Genomic DNA, 25192 nt, shown 5'->3' on the forward strand with positions numbered 1-25192 from the left:
ACGCGTCCTCCGCCTACCGAAAATAGTAGGGGGACACAATATCAAATGTTGATTCCCCCTATTTTTTTTTATGATGGAAAGAAATACATAATTAAAAATCGAAATAAATCGTGTATTTTGGACGAGATGACCTTACTTTTTGATAACCGTTTTTTTTTTGCTTGTCATATTTCTTCAGTTGGTCGAAATGATCTTACACTAGTTGGGGTGATAAAACTTAAATTCTTTGAATATATTATTATTAACTCTTTATTCGAGTAATTCCGAGTAATTCACTAATTCCTCATCTCTTTTTTTTTTTTTGCTGGGGTAAATGGGTATACTCACTGAACTAGAAATACGTATTTCTGTTTCAGTGGGTACACTATACCAAAATAGCGGGGAGATCATCATATCAATACTGCATCATATTGGTTTTGGCGCCCTCATCGATAGAGTGCATTCAGTTTGCTTTTCCGTGGATTTTGTGATCGTGAGGAGAATTCCTATAAAATCCTGCCAAAATGGGGAGACGATCGATCAATACCACAAAAAGTGGGAAGTATATGAATCCTACTGATCAAGCAAGTAAGTAAATTTTGTGTAAATCTTGCAGAAGAAATGAGAATGCGTGAGTGCTTCGGGATGAATTGGGACAATCTAATTAAGGCCTGGCCCTGGTCCCACACGCTGATAAATGTGCATTGTTAATGCCTGGCGGTATAGTGAATGCCATGCCAATTGGTCAGGCATGCCAATCGAAATCGGAATGCTAATGCAAATGGCAATGCCAGTGGTACTAATGCAGTTTTGCACCAGCCAACTTCAAGCTAATTCCCCACCAGAATTATTTGCAAATATGATGGCAAGTCTCTCAGCTCAGTCACATCCGAAGAAGTCAATAAACAAAACAGAATTAGACAGTAATAACTTGTTTCTGGGGATTTATGTAACAATTGCTGACATTTTACTATCATCCCCATTCACCGACGGGTGGTAGTGTGTTAGTGCAAGCCTGCATGTGTAATCAGGTCAACCAAGTCAGGCAACCAGGTTTTGTCTAGATCATGTAGTTTTCATTTAACAAAAAATTTCTAAATTACATCAGTAGAGGCGCTGGTCAGAAAATTGGGATCATCCCAGTTTACAGGGACTGTCTCAGTTCTTAAAGATTTCTTCACACAAGAAATCTTGTAAAGTTAATTTACCTGTCAAGTGCTGACACCAATCAAGTGCACCAGTCAATGTAAACATATCACTCAGGAGTAGAGGCGCACGGCCAATATTGGAGACTGTCTCCAATGTGGGAGATTATCTCCAACATCAGAGACTTTTCTGAAGAATTTGGGTATCCAATTTCAGAGACAGTCTCCAGTTTTGGAGACCAATTTCCTTTGTTTACATTTGCGGCAAAAGGATTACCCTGGCGGCAAATAAAAATGTGATAAGCAGATTCCTCATGAAAAATTACCCCTTTTCACCGTCTACTTAAAAAATTCACCGTCTACTTTTGTGTTGATAAGGATATTTGTTGTCAATCACACACAAAACGAATGGGCTTCTGACCTCAGTGAGACAAAATTTTGGTTGGAAAAAAATCATGCTTTTGTTGGTGTTGTTTCTTTTGTCCTTTTGCAAAGCAAGTCTCCCATGTGGGAGATTGTCTCCCCTATTGGAGAGAGTCTCCCATATTGGCCGTGCACCTCTACTGCTCAGGTTTCCTAACAAGATTATTGGAAGACGGTAAGTCCTGAAAAATAGATGGTGAACTGGGGGGAATTGAGGTCACTGAATCTAATTTTAGCACTCTCAATTACCGTATTTCATGTCTTTGTTCTGTAGGGGGATATCCTTGTTTTCTGGGACAATCCCAATTTTGGACCAGCATCTCTACTGATTATATTATCTTGAAAGAAGGCCAACTATTTTCGTAAGACTCTAATCTTTCTTTTTATACTATACACATTCCCAGAAAATATCAAAAAAATATACGTTACCGATGATATATTCCTTATTTTTAAAATTTTTCTGCCGGAGAGGAAAAAATGGCAGCCGTGTGTTGCTGCCCTCTGTGTTCTACGAGTTGTGCTTCTATCAAGGCTTTCCGATTAGAATTTTTAGTACGTCTACTTGGCTTTGCCGTAATTTTGACATGGATTGAAGTTAGCGACCAAAAGATTTGTCTGCGGCAGCTCACCTGTTTATTTGCCGCATGTTTTGCATGATATTAGTCACTAAACTTCAGCTTAAATAAAAATTATGGCGAAGCAATGTCTGACTGAGAATTTGCACAAGGATGATGAGATCGAAGCCAAAATACAGCCATTCCCGATTGCAATACATTTATTCGAAAAATCGGTGGGCATAATTGACCTTGAATTGTGATCGAGGGACTTGCCATGATGTTTGCGAACAATTTCTGGTGGAAAAATTTGCTTGGAGTCGGCCGGTTCGAAACTGCAATAGTGCTGAACCAACGACAGGCTTTAGGCTAAGTTAAATGTATTAATGGTGAAATGGCAAAGAGAAAGAATTTGTTTATCATGGAATTATAAAAAGGAAAGAAAGTCGAATATGTTTGATCATGAATTTGGTACGGTTTTCAAAATCTGTGACCGCCGGGTTAGTTGAGTCACTGGACTACAACACTCTGAGGACATTGGGATCTCAGTAAGGTTGAAAAAACTGCCAGAGTTGTCAGACTTTCAAGCACCATTTTTCAAAATCCACAAATATTTATTCAAAATATTTATATCCAAGGTAGAATTTTTTTACCTTGGATATAAATTGTGATATCTACACTGCAATACACAATAACTAATTTCACCTATGAGGTCAATATTGACCTCTTTGGTACTAGGAGTGGACTGTAACATTAACATGAAAATAGATCTAGGGCTGGCCTGGCCTACACTGTACCACAAAATTGGCTAAACTGCTAAATAAACAAGAATATCTTACCATAATATAGTTTACACTTCTTGATTTCATCAGCACCATCACATGCTTCAAAACCTATTTTGGCTTTAACCTCTCATGAATTTAGGGCATGTTCCGTAATTCTTGGGACCTGGAGCTGGCTTGGATGGATTTCTGTTAAATCTTGATGTTAGCGTTTGCCCTTTAAAATAAAGTCTTTATAGGACAATTAAACATATATTTTACGATTGTATATTTTATTTTCACAGGGAAGGAAGCAAGAAAAAGGGAATTAAAGAAGGCAAGTACCTTAATAACCATGTAGTTTAGTAAATCTGGGGTCTAATGGTTTTCTCCCCTTGTGGCTGCCTCCTTCTTGACTGGATAAATCATATTGATATAAAACTAAAACACTTGTCTTTTTTATCACTTACACCTCAGTGTGTCTCTGACTACACATAGTCACATACTGTGTAAGTAATTACAAAGTCTTTCATTTTGTTCTGACTTCTGTACATGTTCATGTATGGAACAAGTGTTTCCATGAATTAATAAATCATTCAAATTTAAATATTTCATGTTGTAAAGCATATCAGTTTTCAAATATAAATTAGAAGAGTGACTCATGGCATGAATATGTTCTTAGAGCTAGCAATTATATTTCATAGAAACCTGTGAAGTTCATTCTCACTGTGTCAAAACTTTAAACCTGTGCTCAGCCAGAGTACACAATTGATGTGGTCAGAATAAAGTAATGAAGTGGGAGAGTGAGATGTTATTTCTCTGAAATTCAGATGGCCTACATGCGGTGGTCTCTGTTGTAGAATGTCCATATTGTGTTCTGGATCACTGTAGTATCCTCATTACGAGAATTCTACACCAATGCAATTTGGAGAATTCTCTTTTTTTATTTTTTATTTTAAGAATCTGATACCATTTGGTTGCTTACATGTATGTGGAAACATGTCATACACGATGAAATGAGCTTCATGACAAAATAAATGTGATGTAATGGATAATGTAAGTCATACATTGCCTCATTTCATACATGTACATTCATCACCTCTTTCTCTATATTTAAAGTCAAGTCAACCCCCAAATTTATATTCATATATCATTGGTGTTTAACTTTCTTGTTGGTTTATTAGAACAAGAAGCAGCGTATGGCAGTGAGAGCTGCTGTCTTGAAGAACAAAGATCCATTAGGTTTACTACAAGACTTAGAAGCATTGGATGAACTTGGTGAGTTACTCTTGCCCATATTACACTTGGGAGATCAGAATTTTCAGTTGAAAATGCATTTATTTTATGGGTCTCCCCCCCATGTACTGTGATGCATGTCTTAGATCATCAAAGTCACATATATTGTCTCAACACTGGATGAACCAAGGTTTCTCTGTGCTCATAACTGCCCTTAATAAAATAGGTTACTCGTTATTGTATCAACATTTTTTTCTGAAGTTGAAGAAATGAGTACAAATAATTCAAATATTTTAGTTCAAAGTTGATTGAAAATCATTAATGAAATATCAATTAACTTTTACAGGTATTTATAGATATGAAAAATGTACAATTTGAGAAATATTACATCTATGTCGTATCAGGGATGACAGCAGTTTTTATAAATCAATTTGTTTTTTGGTAGGGTATGGTTACCCAAGCTGATTTTATTAATCTTGTTGAATTAAACAAAATAAGGTTATCAAGTAACATGACCAAGTCATCTCTTCCCATACTTGCTTTTTTTCTGTATCATCTTTTTTCTTTTTTTTTCTCCTCTTTTGTTATCTTTTCATCACATAAAATCCACATCTCTTATTTCATTAATCTAGTTTTTATTTCCTTGTTTCATTTTAGAATTGAATCCAGAGGTGAAGACAGACCTGAATGAGAAAGTTATCAAGGAAAAGAGAAAGAAAATCAAAGAAACCCTTGATAGAGTTTTAAAACTATATGTGAGTTAGTGCAAATTCTTACATTGTAAAGCATACACTGTAGAATTAAGGCTGTAAAGTATGACTAAATATTTTTTTTAAATTCCTGGTATATCCCAAGATGATTCATTCAAAATTGTTTAAAGTCATTGTCAGATTAAATAATTACATATTTCATATAACACATGTTGTGTCTAAGATGTGATCTAAAATCTAAATTGGGGGGGGGGATTCAAAATTATGGCTAAATGAAAAAAATTGGGATCCCTACAAAAAACATAACAAATGAATACAAGTATTTTCTTTGGGGTTTTAAACAACTTTTTAAGTATGGAATAGGCCTAGAATTCCAGACATTATCTCTGTATGTAGCTTTTTTAAATCTTATATAAGCTAATTCTTACAGATGTTTTCAGATTTTTGAAAAATAAATTCAAATTGAATAAGTGTGTAATATGTCATCTTTAGGGTTTACAACTTTTCAAGCATGGAATAGGCCTAGAATTCCAGACATTATCTCTGTATGTAGCTTTTTAAAAATCTTATACCAGCTAATTCAGATTTTTGAAAAATAAATTCAAATTGAATAAGTCTGTAATATGTTATCTGTACATGTATTCAAGGAAGAATGTTTTTTTTTTAAGATGAATATACATTGATGGCTTTCAGGGCTATTAGATAATGGTGGTGGTGGGTGATAAAGATTATAGTTGTGGTGATTATGATGATGATGGTGGTAATAATGATGATCATGAATATGACGATGGTCATTATGATGTTTCCAATATTTTATCCACAGAGCCGTGAGGAACCAGAACGTTACAATGAATTCAAGAAGGCAGAGAAGAAATATGAAAAACAGAGAACCACAAAAGTCAAGGAATATGGTGAGAAAAAGGCCCCCAAATTATTTAATTTACAAATATTATTAAACACTGTTGAAGGAATTGGATATCCAGTGCCATATTGCATAAAAGTTACTATTATGGACAATTTGACATCCAATGGTAACTACCATGGTAATGCTAATCAACAGCCAATCAGAATCAAGGATTCCAAGCAAGTTACCATTGCATGGCAAAGTTACCATAATGGTAACTTCTATACAAAAGTGTCCGGATGAAATCTGCATGACGTATGCTTTTCCATTTTTGATTTGATCTTCACTTTCATTATTTGTATGTGCCAAGATGTATTATTTGTAAATTATTCACCCAATCTTGGAGTATCAAATTTTGTTTATATGTGTTGTAATCAAACCAATTAAAAGTAATATGAATTAATAAACAGATTAGAAAAAAAACAATAGTGAAAATTTAAGCAAGATGTGACTCTGGTGAAGAAGTCAAATCTCTTTGACATACGCGAAAGATATATAACACATGTTTTTCATATTCTGGGGTCGGTTTCATAAATCTTGTGACAATTATAAATTGACAACTACAGTTATAAGCCTCTAAAATCCTTCAATCTGATTCGCTGATAGTAAATTTGTTGTAGAAACCTTGCATTTGTTATTATAACAAGTCTTATGAAACAGGACCCTGGTCTGAAATAATGCATTGAATTAGGTGATTATTCCACTTCTGAAAGATTGACTTATGCTGGAAGGGGGTCCTACTTTAAAAAGACACACAAAAATATCTGAAAGTAAAAAAAAGTCTGTATAAGGTGTTAGTAAATCAAAGCAGGGACAGCATGGAATACATCTAAGAAGTAAATCTGCTGGATTAGGATGAAGACTGCATTCTCAAAGTAGGCCTACACGTATGTGAGGAAGGGACAACTTGAAATGGGATGTCAATTTCTATTTTTTCAATGTATACTGATAAAGAAGTTGTCATTATATTCACATGCATGATGAAATATATATTTTGAATGTTTGTTTCTGATTGCAGAGGCTATTAGAGATGCAAGACAGGTGACGGTGGAATCTATCCCGCTCCCAGATGCCCCAAATGGTAAGATAATTTCATTATTTTTATGTTTTCAAGGTAAAGTCCATCCCAACAAGAATTTATTTGAATAAACAGAGAAAAACAAAATAACAGAAGATCTTATCTAAATCAGATAAGAAAGTCATGACATATCAAATTCTTGCTTATAAAAATTAATTTCACAAAACAGTGATGTGATCAACACAGCCTGTCTGCAAATTAGGGATCCATTGATGTCACACACTCACTGTTTGCTTTGTATTTTTATGAAATATCAAATATTTCATTATTTTCAATAATGTAAGCAATAGGTGGATTTCTCATTAAACATATGAAGTTGCCATGAATGAATATGATCCAGTCAATACCTGATTCATTATCAAATCTTTGAAAAATATTACTTTTTGACATGTGTGTAATCTACCTTGTCAGGCAAAATACCTGACAGGTCCTTTCATGAAACGCTCCTCAGATTCCTACCAACAAATAAATCAAAGATTAGTTAAAAAAGACCTTTATGAAAAACCTATTCTTGATTTCCACACTGTGTTTGTATTGACATATTTGACACTGTTCTGCTGGGAAATGGTAATGAAAATAATTAATTGGTGACTTGATAATATCTATACTTTCTTCCTCTACCCTCAGCCCCCTCTGCCATACCCCTCCCTCAGGATATCCCCCTCCCAGGGGCACAGCCGCCCTCCATCTTGAAGAAAAGCTCATCATATGGGTAAGTAAAGTATTCCTCAAGGAAGTTTGTTTCAACTTGATTTTAAATATGTGTTCTTACTAAGTTAGTTCTTACTACATGTAGGTATTGTAATTATATTATTTAAATAGCTTCAAAGCCCCTTCTGATGAAAGAAATTAATTTCAACTATATTTCATCATTCATTCCACAGTGAATAGTGATTATGATATTCTGATATTCTCTTAAAGTTATGGTAAAACTGATATTCAAAATACTAAATAGCAACATATGACAGAAGTGATATGAGACTAATACCTGAGTCACATTTGCTCTACGGCGGCCGTACGGCGAGTAAAAAACAGCTGTTATATCAAATTTCATTCGAACCACCTATATGTAGCTGGTACAAAATATCAAAACAGCTGTTTTGACTTGCTGTACAGCCACCTTAGGGCAAATGTGACACGGTTATGAACTGCAATACAGTAGTGGATCAGTACCGGTATATCAATGACTCTGAATAGAGAATTCCATTCATATGTTTTTATTATTTGTATAATCTTAACGTTCTTAGTTGCAATTTTTCAATTTTGTACACTGTACATTTTTCTATTGCAAATATAAACCAATGCAAACCTATGTTATGTTTGTCTTCCAGACATTTTAATTTTTTTCTGTTTTAGGGATGTGTTTGTGATGTCATATATAGTCATTGTTGTTTGAATCGCAATTTATAGGCAAAATAGATGAAATTTTAATATTCTGATTTATTCAAATGCCTTATGCACGACTATAACTTAATGTACACCATTTGCTTAATCTTCTCTACAGCCCACCGTTGATACCGCCCCCATTCATGGCAACCCTTCCTCCTGTGCTACCCACCCTGACCTGGCCATATTGTCTCCCTAATGGGAAGAAACCCCCAGGACCACCACCAGGCTTGCCACCAGGGGTATCTGTACCGCCCCCTGGACCCCCTTCGGGTCTTCCTCCACATCTTGCTGCTGTACATGAAATGGAACAGTTACTAAGAGCTGAAAGAGGTCAGTACTTGATCACTATGTCTGATTGTCCTCCTTCATGTACATTGTTAGTAACCAGTTGAAAGTATATTGTCTAATGATTAAGTTGAAAATTAATTTAAAAATTATTGTAATGTACATACTAAGATCATATTAAGATATTACTTTTTTTTTGAAGCTTAGAAATAAGAACTTCTGTCATGATATATTTTGATATTCCTTAGATTGAATATTCAAGGATTTTTCAGAGAACTTAAAAAACCAGACCTTTTTCTACTTTTAAAATAATTTGTCATTTTTGCTCCCCCCCCCCCGAAAAGTAGTGCCTGGGGTACATGCTCCTTGCTCCCAGAGATATGCTACTGTCAAGCTGTACCTCATCATTTGACTTCCCTTTGTTACCTTGTGACTTATGTGGGAATTCAGTACATGTGCATCCCTTGTTAAAGACCTCAGCCGACTAAAACCCAATTAAAAGTGAAATTGACTTATCATAATCTTATTAACTACAAAGCACAGTAATGCAGAATTTTATGCATTTAGCATGGCTTCTGAGATCACAATGATGTATCATTTTCTGACATCTTGATAAAATCAGTATGACATTAGTTCACCCGCTCATTTTTAGACCCAAAGAGCATAATGTGTGTTTTTAAGTACGGATGGGGCAATTAGTCTCACCATGTCTTTACACTATGAAAAATAATGCTGAGCTTTATCAGATCATATATGAATGAGGCTTTAGATGTACCTATTTCAATTCCTTCTTTAGATGAAGAGCTATCCTCCGATGAAGATGAGGACATGGAGGAAGAGACAAGGAAAAGAAAGAATGAATCAGACGAGATGGAGACCGATGACAGCGATAGTGAGGACGAGAGAGAGCGAGAGAGGAGGAGAGCTGAAAGCAGCAGTGACAGCGATACAGAAGACAGCATGGCTGACGAACGTGAAAGGGAAGAACGAGAAAGGGAAGAGGAGAGGCAGAAGGAGATGGGTAGAAGGTTACGGCAGGACAGTGATAATGATCGGGATGACGATGATGATGATTATCGCAGAAGAAGACGACGCAGGAGAAGGTCGAGCAGCGATGAAGAAGATTATAGAGAAAAGGGTAAATTTATTATTTTCTTTATCATGCAGTTCCCAATTTACACAGTTAACTAATGACTACAAGTTTTTCATCTACTACTTAAAAAAAAAATAATGTAGGCCTATGCCATACATTGGTGGGAGATTGTGGGGCAGCAACATCTCCTTGTTCCATACACAATAGAATCCAGAGAAAGAAATGACAAATTGTGAAAGAGGAAGTAAATGGGTGATTTCAAGTATGGTGTTGAAATCTGGTGTTGGTGTTGGGACAACACCAACACCAGCTACAACACCGTACTTGAAATCATGCTGGTGTTGGGATTGACCTCGGAATATATGACGTATTTCCGGCAGTTTGTGTTGAGCTCTGGTGTTGAATGTCGTTTGCTGAACCGAGCATTGCAGCTGGTGTTGACGATCTACGTGCAATTTCCCTATTCACCAACACCAACCCCCAGGGATTGGGAAAATCGTGATTTCAAGTTCGGTGTTGGTGTTGATGAACTGTAGTTCACGAGCAGGAGGCGAACACGATGAAACACCCCCACAAAATTATCTATTACAGTTAAGATGAGCGCAAATCATTAGAGTTTTACACATTTTAAAGAAAAATAATATTCATGCTTTCTGATTATTGCAGTGATCCTAACCTTTGCATTCTGTACGATAAGATTTTACTGCAATTTCTTCCTGATTTCACTTTCGTCGTCGAGAATTTCTCGCGTAAAGTTGAGATGATCAGCAGTGCAGCGCAGAGGCGTGACGTCATAGGATATCGATAACGCGATCGGTATCGCTCCTCTGAACTCAGCTCGGTGTTGGGGCTTGGTTCAGCAGCCTTTTCATGCTCTCAACACCAACACCGTACTTGAAATCACCCAATGTCTGTTTATATTTCAAAAATATTACTTTATCAAAGTGCTTGTAAGTGATGTTGTCTGATTATTATTTCTGTTGTTGACCATTGCAGAGAAGAGATCTGTTCGTTTTGCTGATGATGGTGAGAATGAAGAGAGTTCTGAGGCTACCTTGAGTCGGAAACTACCCCCTGGAATGACACCTTTGCAAGCCAGGATGTTGGCTATGGCAGGACAACAGATACCTGTAGCAGCAGAGAAAGACGAAGAGGAGGAAGAAGATGAGGAGGAACAAGAAGATGGAAGGGGTCATGATAAGGAAGACGATGAAGAAGATGAAGGTGATAGTGACAGGAAAGGTGAACAGCCAGTGGATGAACAGTTGGAGGCTCTCAGGAAAGTTGTAGCAGCAGCAAAAGCTGTAATTCCTGCAAGCAGCGTGAGTACATCTGTTACAGCGGCAGGACTTGTAGCTCCTCCAGCACGGCTTCCTCCTGGTCCACCACCCACAGCTCCTCCAGGCTTCCCACCAGGTATGCCTGTACCTACAGGGGTGCCTCCCAACTTCAACAGACCTCCACCTCTTCGCCCACCTCCCCCACCCCTCAGGATGATCCCTCCAGGTCCCCCTGCTGGCCGACCTCCTGCACCACCTCCAGGACCACCACCAGGTGTCCCACCACTCCTTCGAGGTGGTCCACCTCCACGCTTAACCCTTCCTCCCGGTATGCTGCCCCCCTCCTCGCCTTCCGATGCCTCCTCTAAGACCTGGTGTGCCACGCTTGGAGAACCCCAATGTCTTCTCTGCTGCGCCTATGATCAGACGCCTCCCAACAAGAGCAGAAGAAGCTGCTGACGTCAAGTCCTCTGCTACCATTGAAGCCAAACCCCAGATCAGGAATCTCACTGCAGATGTGACTCGCTTCATGCCAACTTCGCTTCGTGTGAAGAGAGACGCTAAGGGTAAAACAAAGGGCCTGAAAGTGGGTGGAGTGGAAGAAGCAGCCATGGCTCCGGCTATGAAACCCAACCCTGCTGTACAGTCAGCCACCAAGGACGATGCTTATGATCAATTCATGAAAGAAATGGGTGAACTCATGTAAATGTGTGGTAACTTTCACTTTAATTGGACTTGCAGCTTCCATATTACGCGATCATGAACAGCTTTGTCAAAATCATTCATCAGGCCTATTGTCATTGAAGCTTCTGCTATGGCTTGTCTTGCTCAATACAAGTAAAAGACTGCTGTTCTTATTTTTTAAACACAAAATGGCATGTATGTGGTCACTTATCCTTTAACCCTAACTAGGCTATGACATCCCCGGCCATTGGCCATGTGATCATGCGAAAATTAAACATAGGTTATCAACGGCCTAATCTACAGAATAGTACAGATATTTTTTTTCAAGAAAATAAGTTTTATTCAATTATGCTGATTTATGTGTAATAAACATGTTAAATCATACTTTTTGCTCCAACTCCTGAAACGAAGCTCCGAATGTGCTAATTTAGGGTGTAGGTGGTGTTTTTAGCAAGTGTACTTTTATTTTTGCAATTTCTTTTTGGTGTATTCTACCGTTTTCACCATTTTTGCAATGAAATTGTTGGTAACACTAATGCAATCATAACAGCATAAAATGAAGTAAGTTGAATCAGTAAAAGCAAAAATATTCATTGATTTATGGTATTTTGCTGAAAACACAAATTGTATAATTGTACACAAAACCATGTTTTTTAGGAAATGTTGGTGCGACACATGTAAAGTACTTCAGAACCCAGTTGTCGCAGATGTAGTCATGGTGAAAGCATTTCACGTTGCAAACATATTGTGTGAAGCATTGGGGGGGGGGGGGCTGCCAGCCCCCAGTATAGTTAGGGTTAATGTATACTATTAAGCATTTGAGACCTCATGACATAACACTTCATTGCATATCATTTTTGTACACCCTTCCTAAGACGGGACGTATTATGGTATCACGCTCGGTGTCCGTCCGTCTGTCCGTTAACTTTTCCTTATTAGCGCGATAACTTTAGTTTGACTTACCTAGGCTCATATAATTTGGTGTGTATGATACTAGCATGGATCCAAGGAAGCCTATTGATTTTGAGGTCAAGGTCAGAGTGACCTATTTTCATCTTACCCTTCTGCAGTCCTTGTAAACGCGATAACTTCAGTTTTATCTTAACCTATGCTCATATAATTTGGTGTGTGATACTAGCAAGGATCCCAGGAAGCCTATTGATTTTGAGGTCCAAAGGTCAAGGTCACACTGACATGTTTTCATCTTACCCTTCTGCAGTCCTTGTAAACGTGATAACTTCAGTTTAACTTAATCTAGGCTCATACGGTATGGTATGTATGATACTAGCATAGATCCTAGCAATTCTATTGATTTTGAGGCCAAAAGTTCAAAGGTGAAGTCGCCAGCCACCTTCTACTTTTCTTGCTTGACCAATAACTCAATTTTCTGCGTTACAGACGGGCGTATTATGTGCTCACCTTAGCGACACTCTTGTTTTAAATCTTTGTCATATTTGTTCAGAAACATCAGATTATACATGTAGTTTGAATTATCTTAGACAATTGACCAGTAAGATTTTATATACGTCTACATGTATATAAATCTGTACCCTGTGTTTAAACTTGAAAGTCCCTTGTAACAATCAAACTAAACTTTCAAAGTCTACTCATGTTGCAGGTACATCTCAAGGCACTAGCTCAGTAAAGGTCCTCTTTCACATTGGTTTTCTCAAGGTCTCAGAGGTTTTGAACTTGAATGATTATGGTCTAGAATGATTACACCATGTGAAATATGAATGTCTGGTTTATATGGCCACGGCATCTTACAGAATAAAACATGTGTATCACTTGATGTGAATATTTAAAGTTGGAAGAAACTACTGGTCAATTTCTGAATCGTCATATGAAACTGATGTGTAATTTTATGGTTTCATGTCTTTTTCTTCTTAGGTGTAAATTACAAATAATTTTGGAAACACATGTAGCCAAATTGATTAGGTTTCTTAGAATAATTCTAAACCAACAACTGAAGGTAGTTAGTAATTTATATATTATGTTAATTGTTGTAAAGGTGTAGATGTTCTTCTTCCCATGTGTTATGATTCTCTGTACCATCCAATTTTGAGGTTATTGAATTCACTCAAAACTCTTGAGGCAGAGGAGTTCTGATGATATACATTTATAAATAGATTTTAAACATTATATGTGTTTGTATAATATGCCAGTTGATAAATTGCAATGTCAAATAGCATACATGCTTGTGAATTATTATTTGAATGAACTAAGAATGAACTACTTCTACAGACTTGTGGCCCTGTTTCATAAGAGTTGGTAACTTTGCCATTATCAGAATTACAGGACTCAATAGCCAGTCAAATTAAAGGTTATCATGGTCGATACCATAATGGCAAAGTTACCACAAAGGTTACGTCTTCATGAAAAATTGTAGGTCCATGATGAAACAGGGTCAAGGATATGGAGAAGGGGGGGGGGGGATAAAGATGGAGAGAGAGAAGATGAGATTTGGAGTAATGGGCATATTTTAATAAGTTCAGGGGAGGAGTAAGAGTGGGAGAAGGAAAAAGAAACAGACTGAATAATTGAAAGAAGAGCATGGGAATGAAACTACAGGTGGGGGTAAAAAGAATGATTTGCGAGTTTTGCTCAGTGACACAGAGAAAACATAGAAGAGAAAGATTATCAGGTCAGAGCTACATTTATAAGAAGTCTTTGCCAATATAAGAAACAGAACAGCAGCAGCTCCATTCTAGATTCAGACTGTATGAAATATTTATTATCATCTTATTTATATTTTATTTCTCTAGAGACAGTGATTTTCCGTTTTACCGGTAAAATGGAAATTTGTTTGGTTCTTATACTTTTCATGTAAAATTTCATGGAATTGGCCTTTGCAAAATGGAATTCAGGTTTTTGCTGTGTACATTTTCAGTGACAAAAAAGAAATTCAATTTTTATATCAAGTTGAAACGGAATAACAGATTTTCAGGAACGGAAAAGACCATTTTTTTAAACGGAAAATCACTGTGTCTACTTCTCTTCCTATATTCTCCAATCTTTGTCAAAGGCTGAGAGGCATCCTTTGCCATTTGAAAAACATTACTTTCTGTTCTTGACTCCCCCGTTTGGTTCACTGAGCAAAAAATACCTACTCATAACAGAGTCGATGCATTGATGTTATGAGCAGAGATGTGTGTCTGAATGCTCCTATGTCATGAGTGACAATTGCAATCTAGCACCACTTGTGACCATGTTCATGCTGTGGAATATGGATAACAAGAGGGGATAAGGTATGAGACTAAGATTATTGATTGCAAGTGGTGATAACGTGGTAACTGATCACTTCTGGTGATTGATAGCACTGTCCATCGCAAGTGGTGGTGATATGCTAATGTTCTCACAAGAAAGAGTGAAGTGTCTTTCTCATGGGTGTGAGAGTTCAGATTTTTTTGTTCTGATTTTCAGCTTAATTTCAGCTTATTTTTTTGGCTTTCCTCTGTACAAAAAGTATGGGAGCTCTTTCTATTTCAGATTTTTTCATCACTCAGCTTTTTTTCAGATCTTTTCATTTGTGACCTCTCACACCCCTGCTTTCTATACCATGCCCATCTCCTTTGCATTGGTATCGCTTGTTCTTGTTAAGCCCCTTTCACAATTGGTGGTGCGACTGCTTACAACCGTTGCGATTGTATGCAACATATACTGTGACCAATTGATCGTAAACGATCGCATGAGCAATTGTGAAAGCCCCTTTAATCCAATCTCGCTAAAACTGTGGAAAGGCTTGTTTCTCATCCATGAGGTTTTTGCATTGCTACTTTGTAGGAAAAAAAAAACATTGAACAAAACATTGATGGATGCATGAGTGCTTTATGATTTAAAAAAACACTTTGAATCCACAATTGCATTTTGGCATCAAAAGCTTTCCATAATTTGATTTTAAGACAGGGCCCTGATCTACAAAGGTTGAGAGGCATGCACATTTTAATTTTTCAAGAGATCCCTTTATTAATGGCCACTGATTGTGGCTCACTAATTTCAGCATCAACACTCTTAGAAAATGTATTATGGTAGGTCTGGACAAAAAGAACTGATAGAAATAGAAATTGCTTTTACTCTTTTAATTGCTTGCATATAATCATTCTACTAAATTAATGATGAAATTTCATTATCGTCATATTGGAACAGTTGTAGGCAATATTGAGTACTTAGGTTCCAGCCTTCCTCATGATTCTCCAGCAGCACTCAACAAATCTTCATGAAGATGATTTCACAAATTCTTGGATTAGTACTATCAGCTCTTGCCAGACTGGGTGCACTTAGACCTCAACTTGCCAAGTCAAGTGTCTTGGCTTAAGGATGCGACCTTAAAGACTGGGTAGCATAAGTAAGAACAGCACACCTGAAGGTGTGTGCTACATGTGTATCTATTCAACTCTTGAGACTGGCTACAAGGAGAGAAACCTTGCCTTTTCAGCTTCTCAATTACACAAATAAAACATGTCCATAAACATTTCTTTATTAAGAGTCTGAGGGAAAGTGGGGTCCCGAGCTCTCACAGGAAGTGGACTATGATTTATTGGCAACAAGATTTGGGTAAAAATACTAGATGTACCTGTAGCATGGCTGTGTCTTCTGAGATCAGGCAACCAAACTTTCCCATCAGACATTCCTTTCCTGCTTCACGCATAGTAAGTTAACCATGTAAGGTGATGTGTTTGGAATATACAATGCATTATATAACATTGGTCATAAACACTCTATTCCACTCCAAGTGATGAACAACTGTTCTTGGCTAAAGACCCCAATGGTGTCTTTTTTAACCTCCATGAAAGCCAATGCATGAGAGGCCCTTGACAGTGTCACATTCCACAGTTTATCACTGTCTTCCAGTCACAAGGTCTGAATCTAAAATTCTGGAGGAATCATCCATTATCATAACACAGCTCCCTTCTTCATAGGCACATATTCCTTGGCAAACAATTCAAAGTCCTCGTCTGTGAATCCACCCTCCTTTTCTGTTGGTTCTTCCTCAGCTTCCCGGTCCTTAGATAGCTTTCCTCTTGAGTGCTTCAGAATCTATAAATAAAAATAAAAAAAGAATATTTTTTTTCATTCATGGTACCACAAGCATATTCAATATTTCACATGGTTGATCAAACAATTCAAACACCTTAATTGTTAAGTGGATAACCTTCCTCATCCACACAATTTATAATTCCCTAGTGATGCTTATTGTGTTCTTCATACCTTTGTGTAGAGTCCTGACGATGTGTCTGGATTACTTCGACTCAATCCTAACAGTAGCTCCAGATTGGCCTCTGTATTATCAGAAGGTTGGCTCTTCTTATATGCATCTAGGAAATTAACAATAAAGATTACAACCATTGTAAAATAATGAAAGATTTAGCCAACAAGCATGATGCAAAAATTGTCTCTGCAACCTAAGACACTATCTTTTAGAATTGAAACCAATAATGCATGCATTTTTACAGTATAATTAGGTGTGGGCAAGACTGACCATGTCTGAACACAACAACACAATAAAAAATAGTTATGAGCTTTGTTGAAAAATATCTGCATGAGACTGTAAAGACTAGGGAAGTGATTTCCAAATCAAAGCAGTGGCAAAAATAGTCATTTCTGACTGGTTGCCAACTCGTCACAAGACAGAAGAGACTAATTTCCTTTTAGCCAATCAGATACAAAGATTTGGAGAAGCTTGTATAAGTAGCCACTAAAAATCACTATTTGTTTCATGAAAGCTCCCAAGGAACATCACTGCAACAAATTGATTTCATATATCCTTCATTAGCACTTTTCATTATTCTTTGGAGGGGGGAGGTCATCAACAGGTGTGATTAAATTGGTAATGTATGATTTCATTCTAGATTACTTCTATGGGATACTAAGTTTTCCTTAATTGATTTTCACAACAAAGGTGCAAGCAAGCAATGTATCAAAGAATTAATTGAAATTCATTTTAGTATTTAATGCAAAAGTAATATTGTTGACATGCCCCGAATTGAAAAATAAATCTTTAGGACTTGGTTAATGAAAATTCACAACAGGCATTCGATAAAGGTATTTTCTACAATGTAGGTGAACCTGATTGATGCTACAAGAATACAAATGATGACTTTTTATTCCCTGCACTAATGCATTACCAATGGATGACTTGATTTTTCCTTCCTTTGCCGATGGTTTTCTCATCTCTTTGTGTCTGATCTTATTGAGTTGTTTCTTGACTCCTCTTTTGTTTGTGTTGATCCTTTCCATCATGTCCTCTCTCCTAACAGATGAAGGTCCTTTCTTTCTTTTACGAGATGCAGTGCTCTCCAGACCTGCCACTGTTAGGAACAGAACAATGTTGGAGAAATGAATGAATTGAAACATTAAATTCTTTAGAAGTAATCTCTTATAATGATCCACTTTGAATTCTTAATTAAATAACTTTGAGCAGGGTAAGTATGTATATCTTTTTTCATTTGTAATCTGTTTTTGGAATATTTATCATTTTTGTCTTATAGATGTTGGGTCAATAGTGCGGTATGGTGTGTCATCCCGTAGGACTAGCGTGCCAAAATTGATTTTTTGGTTGTTTTGGCTTCAATAGGGTCCCCTTAGACCAAAAACGATGGGGGTCAAATTTTCAGACCCCTCCTTCCCTTTGTGGGGGGTCCTTTTTGGCGCCATATTGGCCTGTACAAAGCCCAATAGGATAATCCATTGTTTTCAACCTTATTTCTCACTTTTCTTCGCCAATTTTATTTTTAAGTTGTCTGAGGTGTGCAAGAATGAATATTTGATGATGCTGTTAAGTCAATATTTTTTCACTTTTGCCAAGCGGGGGAGGATTTTGCGAAAAATGCCCCAAAATTGTAAAATATTACCCCAAAAATGTAATTTTCCCCCTTTTTGGCACTAGAATTAGGATAAAAAGATTACAAAATGAAGTGCATATGTCTTGTTTTACAGTCCAATCACAGAGGAATACATCACATTTAATTTATATGATTATTATTGGTAAATTAATGTAAAAGTCACCCCCATTTCAGGATTTTATGCAGTGAAAACCTAACTACAACACTAGAGGGCGCCATAACTTATCATGATGATAATAGTGTGGTACGGTATATCATGACACAGTTCCTGCAGGATTTTTGTGCCCAAAATATATTTTTTTTTATTCACTTGGGTCCAATCTATCACGAAATGATAGGGTTCCAATTTTCCCCACCCTCACCCACTGCCTGAGGGGGGGGGGGTCACCTATATCGAGACCCACTAAAATCAGGAGCATTAGTAATTTTGCGCCCGGTTAAACAATGAATTATTTTATGGTATTTCATCATCCCTAGACAGCTAAAATGCCTATATCTGAAGCCTTCAAGTTGGACGAGCATCCTACCAACCATATCCCCTACTCCCCCCCCCCCAACTAAGGTGCATATAACTTTCACCATTCGGCCACTCGTTCTAGAGTACAATTTACGATTAAAGGACTTCTATTCGAATTGTCAATTATGTACTTCTCGGCTAATTTCCAATTACTGATAGACAGAAAAAAACACATAAAATATAATTTTAGCCCCCCCCCCACACACACACACGCACATATGCACATATTCATTTATTGAAATAACATGTGATGTTTAGAGAACTTCCGAACTTACATTGTTTTTCAACAGCGTACTAACTGACCTCAGGAATAGTATACTAAAAATATGGTAATATTAATAATATAGGTATATTTACCTAGGGAAGCCACTTCAGTTCTAAAAACTGTTCTCCCAGCGGGCCTTGCCAGTATTATTACCCCTGCCTTAGATGGGCTGCCTAGGCGCTTTAGCATTCAAGGAATTCCTTCGCGCATTCAGGGAATTTCTACCGGGTACCCATTTACCTCACCTGGGTTGAGTGCATCACAATGTTGATAAATTTCTTGCAGAATGAAACTATGCCATGGCTGGGATTCGAACCCACGACCCTTTCAAAGTCAAAAGACCAATCCTCTAGGCCACAACACTCGAACGGTTGTAACCAATTTTCTGACTTTAAAAATCATGGTGTAAACATGAAACCATATTCTTGATGGATAGTACATGTCCACTTGTAAATAACAGTGGCTATTTTATACTCTATTGTTTAACATACTCGACCAACGACTCTCCTTGTAACTTATTCTAATGTATTATTAGACTCACTTTTCCATGGTAGTCACACACATTCATATTGCCGGATATTGAACAAACTATATCGGTTTTTCAAGCAGCAACAGCAATTTCAAACTCCATTTTTGGAAGCCATCTTGGATTTTTTTAACATACCGGACCACCGACTGTCCCGGTATATTAAATAAATAAAGAAAGGAAACGGTATTCTTGTCCCAATTATGATCGTTGAAACCATGGTCGAGACACCGATTCCATCTGTCTCAGGTATAAAAAATGTGCTATGTCCATTTAAAGTATCAACAGTCATTTTAAACTCCATTTTTGGAAGCCATCTTGGATTTCTGGGTCCTTGTAACTTTTCCCGATATACTTTTTTACCCTTAAAAATCTTTGAATAGAAACCAAATTAAGGTCACTTAAGTAAAAAAAAAATAAAAATCCAGGATTTTTTTATTTTAGCCAAAGGCAGCCATTTTGCCCCCCCCCCCCACGATCAAAACAAATTAGATGCCCATACTATGAATCGACATTGGGAATAATTGCTCTTGAAATGTGTCAGCTTTCAAATTTATTAATAAAATTACAGTGCCTAGAATTTGATTTCTTTAGGGAAGTGCTTATGGCGCCCTCTAGTGTTGTAGTAAGGTTTTCACTGCATAAAATCCTGAAATGGGGATGATTTTTACATCAATTGACCAAAAATAATGATAAACATTACATGTGATATATTCCTCTGTTGTTGGATTGTATAACAAGACAAATTCATTTCATTTTGTAATCCTTTTGTCCTAATTTTAGTGCCAAAAAAGGGAAAAATAATATTTTGGGGGCAATATTTTACAATTTTGGGGCATTTTTCGTAAAGTCCGCCCCCGTATGGTAAAAGTTAAAAAACATTGACATCACAACATCATCAAATATTCATTCTCATACACCTCAGACAACTTTGAAATATAATTGGCAAAGAAAAGTGAGAAATAAGGTTGAAAAAAATGGATTTTCCTATTGGGCTTTGTACAGGCCAATATGGCGCCAAAAAGGACCCCCCACAAAGGGAAGGAGGGGTCTGAAAATTTGACCCCCATCGTTTTTGGTCTAAGGGGACCCTATTGAAGCCAAAACAACCAAAAAATCAATTTTGGCACGCTAGTCCTACGGGAGCTGTGTCAGTGACATACCGTACCACACTACAACATTTACTAAGGCTATCTGGTCTTTTTTGTTGGCCCTCATTCTCATAAAGATGTTTTTTGTATGTATGTATGTCATGACAATGTTTTACTTATGTATCTTATGTATTTTGTTCATGTTTTTGAGAATATTAAAACTGAATTGAATTGAAGCTGTAAAATCAGACTGGAAAACGCAACCACTGTTTTGTGGGTCGGGTAACTATGCTATTTAAAGACTTGTATGGAAATGATAAAGAGCTGACACTGGCATGACAGGCACCGAGTGTCATAATAGTCCATGACTGATATTGTGATTTCATCTTTTTGTTTGGTATACGAACAACACAAAATGCACTACCAGCATGACCAGTAGGCAGTACATAGTAACTAAGCAGTAAGCTACATACATTCTAATGAAATGCAACTGTCCAAACAACATTAACACAAACTTAGAAAGAGAAAATTGAAAACTGTGATGAAAATATGATAGATCAATCATCTAGTCTATTTCAACAACATCACGGTGCTAGTTATATCATAGCTATCATGACTTAGTAGTAGCTTAGCCTGCAGCGCTGCCTACTCCCATCGTGTCCTGGGGCCGTATTTTGAAAATTGTCTCAAGAGAAATATTCTTGTATCTTCAGTTCAATAAAATCCGTATTCTGAAAATTCTAGTATCTTTTCTTGTGACTTTCGCTGAACGAGTATACGTCAGAGCTAGAATTATGCGTAAAGTTAAAAATGGCGCATAAATATCTCTGTGCACAAGATAACATATCAAGATAAAAGGTATTCCGGAAATTCTCTTATCATTGTGTTCTGTTAACTTCCTTGCAAAATACAAGAAAAATTACAAGAGGTCGGGGGCTATTGTAAATGAATGTTGCATGCCAAATTTTCGAACTTTTTACAGAATAAAGCCATATTTTGGTATGTATGCAACTTTTCCTTCTTAAAATAAATCTCTTGTTAGACATGTTAGATAATTGATTCTTGATAAACCTTCTCCATACTTTTTTTTTTCAATTTTAGTGGAGGGGACATGTGGAAGTCTTGCCGTGTTATCTTGCTGAGTTACAAGAAAAGTTACAAGAATATTATTAAGACAATAATCAGAATACCACCCCTGCATCTAGACAGCTGGCAGCCGTCTGTTTCGAGGAGTTTTTAACATTTTTTTTTTATTTCTCTTGGTGAGTGAAGCCAACGAAGTTCAGCTGAACAACCAACAAAACAGAGACTGAAGCTTTTGGTCTACCCTGCATCTTGCTTGCTACTGTAAAAAGTCTGTATACACCAGCGGCATTTTTCTGCATGGAGGACCTCGGCCACGGGAGGAGGGAGCGGAGCCGAGTCACTCAAGCTCCGCAAGATAGTTCGCAGCGCGTAGCTCGGTCCAGTTGCAAGTTGTGGCTCTTGACTTGATTGAACTTGAAGTTGACTGGATACTCGACTCCATATATCTGTCATCGTGCCATGCTACTGGTCGCGTACAAAATAATTACCCGATTCATCAGCAAACAATTCAAGTCCTTTCCGCACTAATGAAGTTGACATCTTTAATCTTAGTCGTTATTGACAGGAAAATATATGAAATACAGCAGCAGACGAGCGTCCGAGCACGTGAGATCGAGACGATAGTTTTCTTCACAGGCGTTAGAAAAGCATACAAAAAATAGTAGAAACTTTCGAAATATTTTCAAACCATGAAAGTTACTATTGAATTTTAAAAATGATTTGATATTCCTATCAATATATCTTATTTGGTAAGGAAAATCCCTTTGGCGGTCTTTGTCCCATTTTTGAAGGAACATAAATTTCTGTAAATTTACATGAGTCTATTTAATTTTAGACTACGAACAAGATTTGCTCATCGATTGCTGCCACGAAGCAATCTTTACTGAATATATCGACTATTCTGGCATAGGAAATGAAATCTCATCGAGACAAGAGTTAGTGAAACATGGGTGTGTGTGTGTGTGTGTTGGGGTGGGGGAGGGAGGGGGAGGGGGAAGTTGGTCTTTAAGCATTTTTATAATAACTGATTTCATTGGTTTTTTTTTAAGATATATATGACTCATGATTTATTTAAAGTTAGTGAAAAAAAGTGACTTATGAAGTGTAAAGTATTATATATGATTTGAAATGTTAAATTGAAATGTTATGTAACTTTTTGTTCATGAAATCAGAATAAAAACATTATTAAAAAAAACAGTATCAATCAGATATGATTCGATTATTTACGTCTGGACCGACCTTTAACGTCACCATCCGAAAGACGGTGACAGGGGTGTCACCGTGGGGTGGGAATATAAACCAAATGGGAGAAAGAGGGTGGAGGAAGAAAAGAAAAGAAAAGAAGGAGAGAAAATAAAAGAATGAAGCAAGGCAAACGAAGAGGATAATGAAGGGTTTTCCTGTTTCTTCTTCCCTTTTCCGTTTTCTATCATGTTCTTCATGTCTAAAATTGTCATATTATTTCTCATTTCTTTCACTGTTTCTTTCCTTGCCAACTTTCCATTTTCTCCCGCAAATTAACGGCATTAGTAAAATTGTGGACAAGTTTTCAATTTAATTTAGATCATCCGATTGAACAAAAATCTTTATATGCCTGCCCATATATAGCTCGTACGAAATTGAAGTGTTTATTGAATAAAAGATCAACATGCACTTCCCAAAAAATGAAAAGTTCACCTTTTATTAGTGTGATTAATTTTTTTAGAAAAAACAATTATTTGCGAACAAAACATAGGCATAACAATAGCACATTCAATTCAATTCAATTTAATTCTTTTATTTCATTTCCATTCAAAACATATTACAAAGTAATATAAAACAATACAAATCAAATACAATTTTACAGAAGGGCATTCTTACTTCGTAAAAAAAACACAACAGTATAATATAGAGCATAAATGGAAATGGAAATGAGACTAGGCAGGCAGCAATCTCTCCAGCAAATAAAGAGATGCACATGCAGTCCCGGCCACCAGTGGCGTACCCCCCCCCCAAAAAAAGCAAAAAAAAATAGGTCTTCAACCACAAATAAAAATAAAGGATTTCGTACCAGAAAAAAAATTGACAAGCAAAAAAAAAAAAATCAAGTTCAAAGGAGGCTTGTGGCTCGTCAGGGATCAGTTGTGACTCGTCAGGGGGGGGGGCAGTCTGCCTCCTGCTTAGGTACGCTAGTGCCGGCCACTCATTTTGCACTCAGCTATAGTAGGATCTCCCTTTTTCACGCTAGAAAAATACCCCCTTATAAACGTCTTCAAGGGTTCGTTTTATAATTGCCCATTCCTGTATATAAGTTGTCTTTTTTCACCTATATGCCCCGTTAGCGGTGTTTTCCTGATTTAGCGTTCTGCTTCCCCCCACAAATGAATGAGTCATTTTGAAATGCGTTTCTTTATTTGCCCCTTTTATTGCTCATATCACAGTGTGCCTCCTTTTCCGTGTGCCCCAAGTTTGAATATGCCTTATTTTCTTTTCCCTTCTTTTCTATTTTTTTTCTTCAAAATGTTCAGTCTGTCATTGTAATATTAGCATGCATTCCTTTTGGTGGGGGCTGATCGATGGGGGCACTAAAATATCCCCGATATAGGGAAAAATCCCCCTTAAATATGAAATGTACGTGCCCTTTGGGAGGTAATCATTTTCTTATGTTTCCATTTAATTTTTGTGAAATATTTCATTTTCTAAATTTTCTTTTTTTTACGCTGTTGAAAAGTTTTGACAAATAAAGGTGAAGTCCACCTCAGAAAAACTTTGATTTAAATCAATAGAGGAAATTCAGACAAGCAAAGTGCTGAAAATTTCATCAAAATCGGCTGTAAAGTAAAAAAAACATTTTAAATTTTCACTTATTTAAGTTCACAAAATAGTTAAATGAACGAGTCAGTTACACTCAAATTAGAGTCGATGATGTCGCGCACTCACTATTTCTTTTGTTTTTTTATTGTTTGAATAATATACAGATTTGACGATAAGGACAAACTTGACTTAACCATAAATTGTTAAACAATGGTAATTTCACATGTTCATGCAGGCATCGGTGAGAAATAAAACTTGTTCACAGGACAATGGGGGGGGGATTAGAATATTTTGTGTTTCATAAAATACAAAAGAAATAGTGAGTGAGAGATGTCATCAGTACCCTCACAGGCATACCAACCGAGATGCATATGGGCTGTTTTGTGAATTTTACTTACATCCGATTTTGATTAAATTTTCAGCATTATGCTTGTTGGATTTTTCTCTTTTTATTCAAATCAAGTTTATGTTGGGGTGGACATATCCTTTAAACCAGAAAAAATATATATTTCAAAAACTATTTGTAAGAAAGTGATGAAACTGAAGGCGCA

General features: G+C 36.8%; 2 protein-coding genes across 3 annotated transcripts; one reads left to right on the plus strand and one right to left on the minus strand.

Moving 5' to 3' along the window:
* The first annotated feature begins 418 nt into the window (after nucleotides 1-418).
* On the plus strand, nucleotides 419-13712 carry LOC121422355 (WW domain-binding protein 11-like). Its single transcript, XM_041617343.1, is given in 11 exon segments — nucleotides 419-567; nucleotides 3168-3199; nucleotides 4047-4140; nucleotides 4756-4853; nucleotides 5632-5719; nucleotides 6731-6793; nucleotides 7418-7502; nucleotides 8295-8509; nucleotides 9261-9602; nucleotides 10554-11173; nucleotides 11175-13712. Coding segments are annotated over 11 exon segments (2070 nt in total). The 5' UTR covers nucleotides 419-503; the 3' UTR covers nucleotides 11544-13712.
* A 1275-nt stretch (nucleotides 13713-14987) lies between these two features.
* Nucleotides 14988-22485, minus strand: LOC121423092. 2 transcript variants are annotated; one of them, XM_041618377.1, is made up of 4 exons: nucleotides 22337-22485; nucleotides 17647-17829; nucleotides 16730-16836; nucleotides 14988-16558 (listed from the first exon to the last, which is right to left on the minus strand). In XM_041618377.1, exons 1-4 carry the CDS (start codon nucleotides 22386-22388, stop codon nucleotides 16415-16417), a joined length of 486 nt encoding a protein of 161 aa, XP_041474311.1. In that variant the 5' UTR covers nucleotides 22389-22485; the 3' UTR covers nucleotides 14988-16414. The 2 variants fall into 2 exon arrangements, with proteins under 2 accessions (XP_041474311.1, XP_041474310.1); XM_041618376.1 differs by lacking the exon at nucleotides 22337-22485 and adding an exon at nucleotides 22090-22283.
* Between the last annotated feature and the right edge of the window lie 2707 nt (nucleotides 22486-25192).

Source organism: Lytechinus variegatus, chromosome 10, assembly GCF_018143015.1.
Source record: "Lytechinus variegatus isolate NC3 chromosome 10, Lvar_3.0, whole genome shotgun sequence".
Lineage (NCBI taxonomy): Eukaryota > Metazoa > Echinodermata > Echinoidea > Temnopleuroida > Toxopneustidae > Lytechinus > Lytechinus variegatus.

Excerpts from the sequence above, each read along its gene's own strand:
- LOC121423092 (XM_041618376.1), bottom strand. The coding sequence starts at position 22,147 with ATGCAGAAAAATGCCGCTGGTGTATACAGACTTTTTACAGTAGCAAGC. Across the intron at positions 17,830-22,089 it reads AGTAGCAAGCAAGATGCAGG|TGGCAGGTCTGGAGAGCACT; the intron begins GTAGACCAAAAG and ends TGTTCCTAACAG. Across the intron at positions 16,559-16,729 it reads CGTCAGGACTCTACACAAAG|ATTCTGAAGCACTCAAGAGG; the intron begins GTATGAAGAACA and ends TTTTATTTATAG.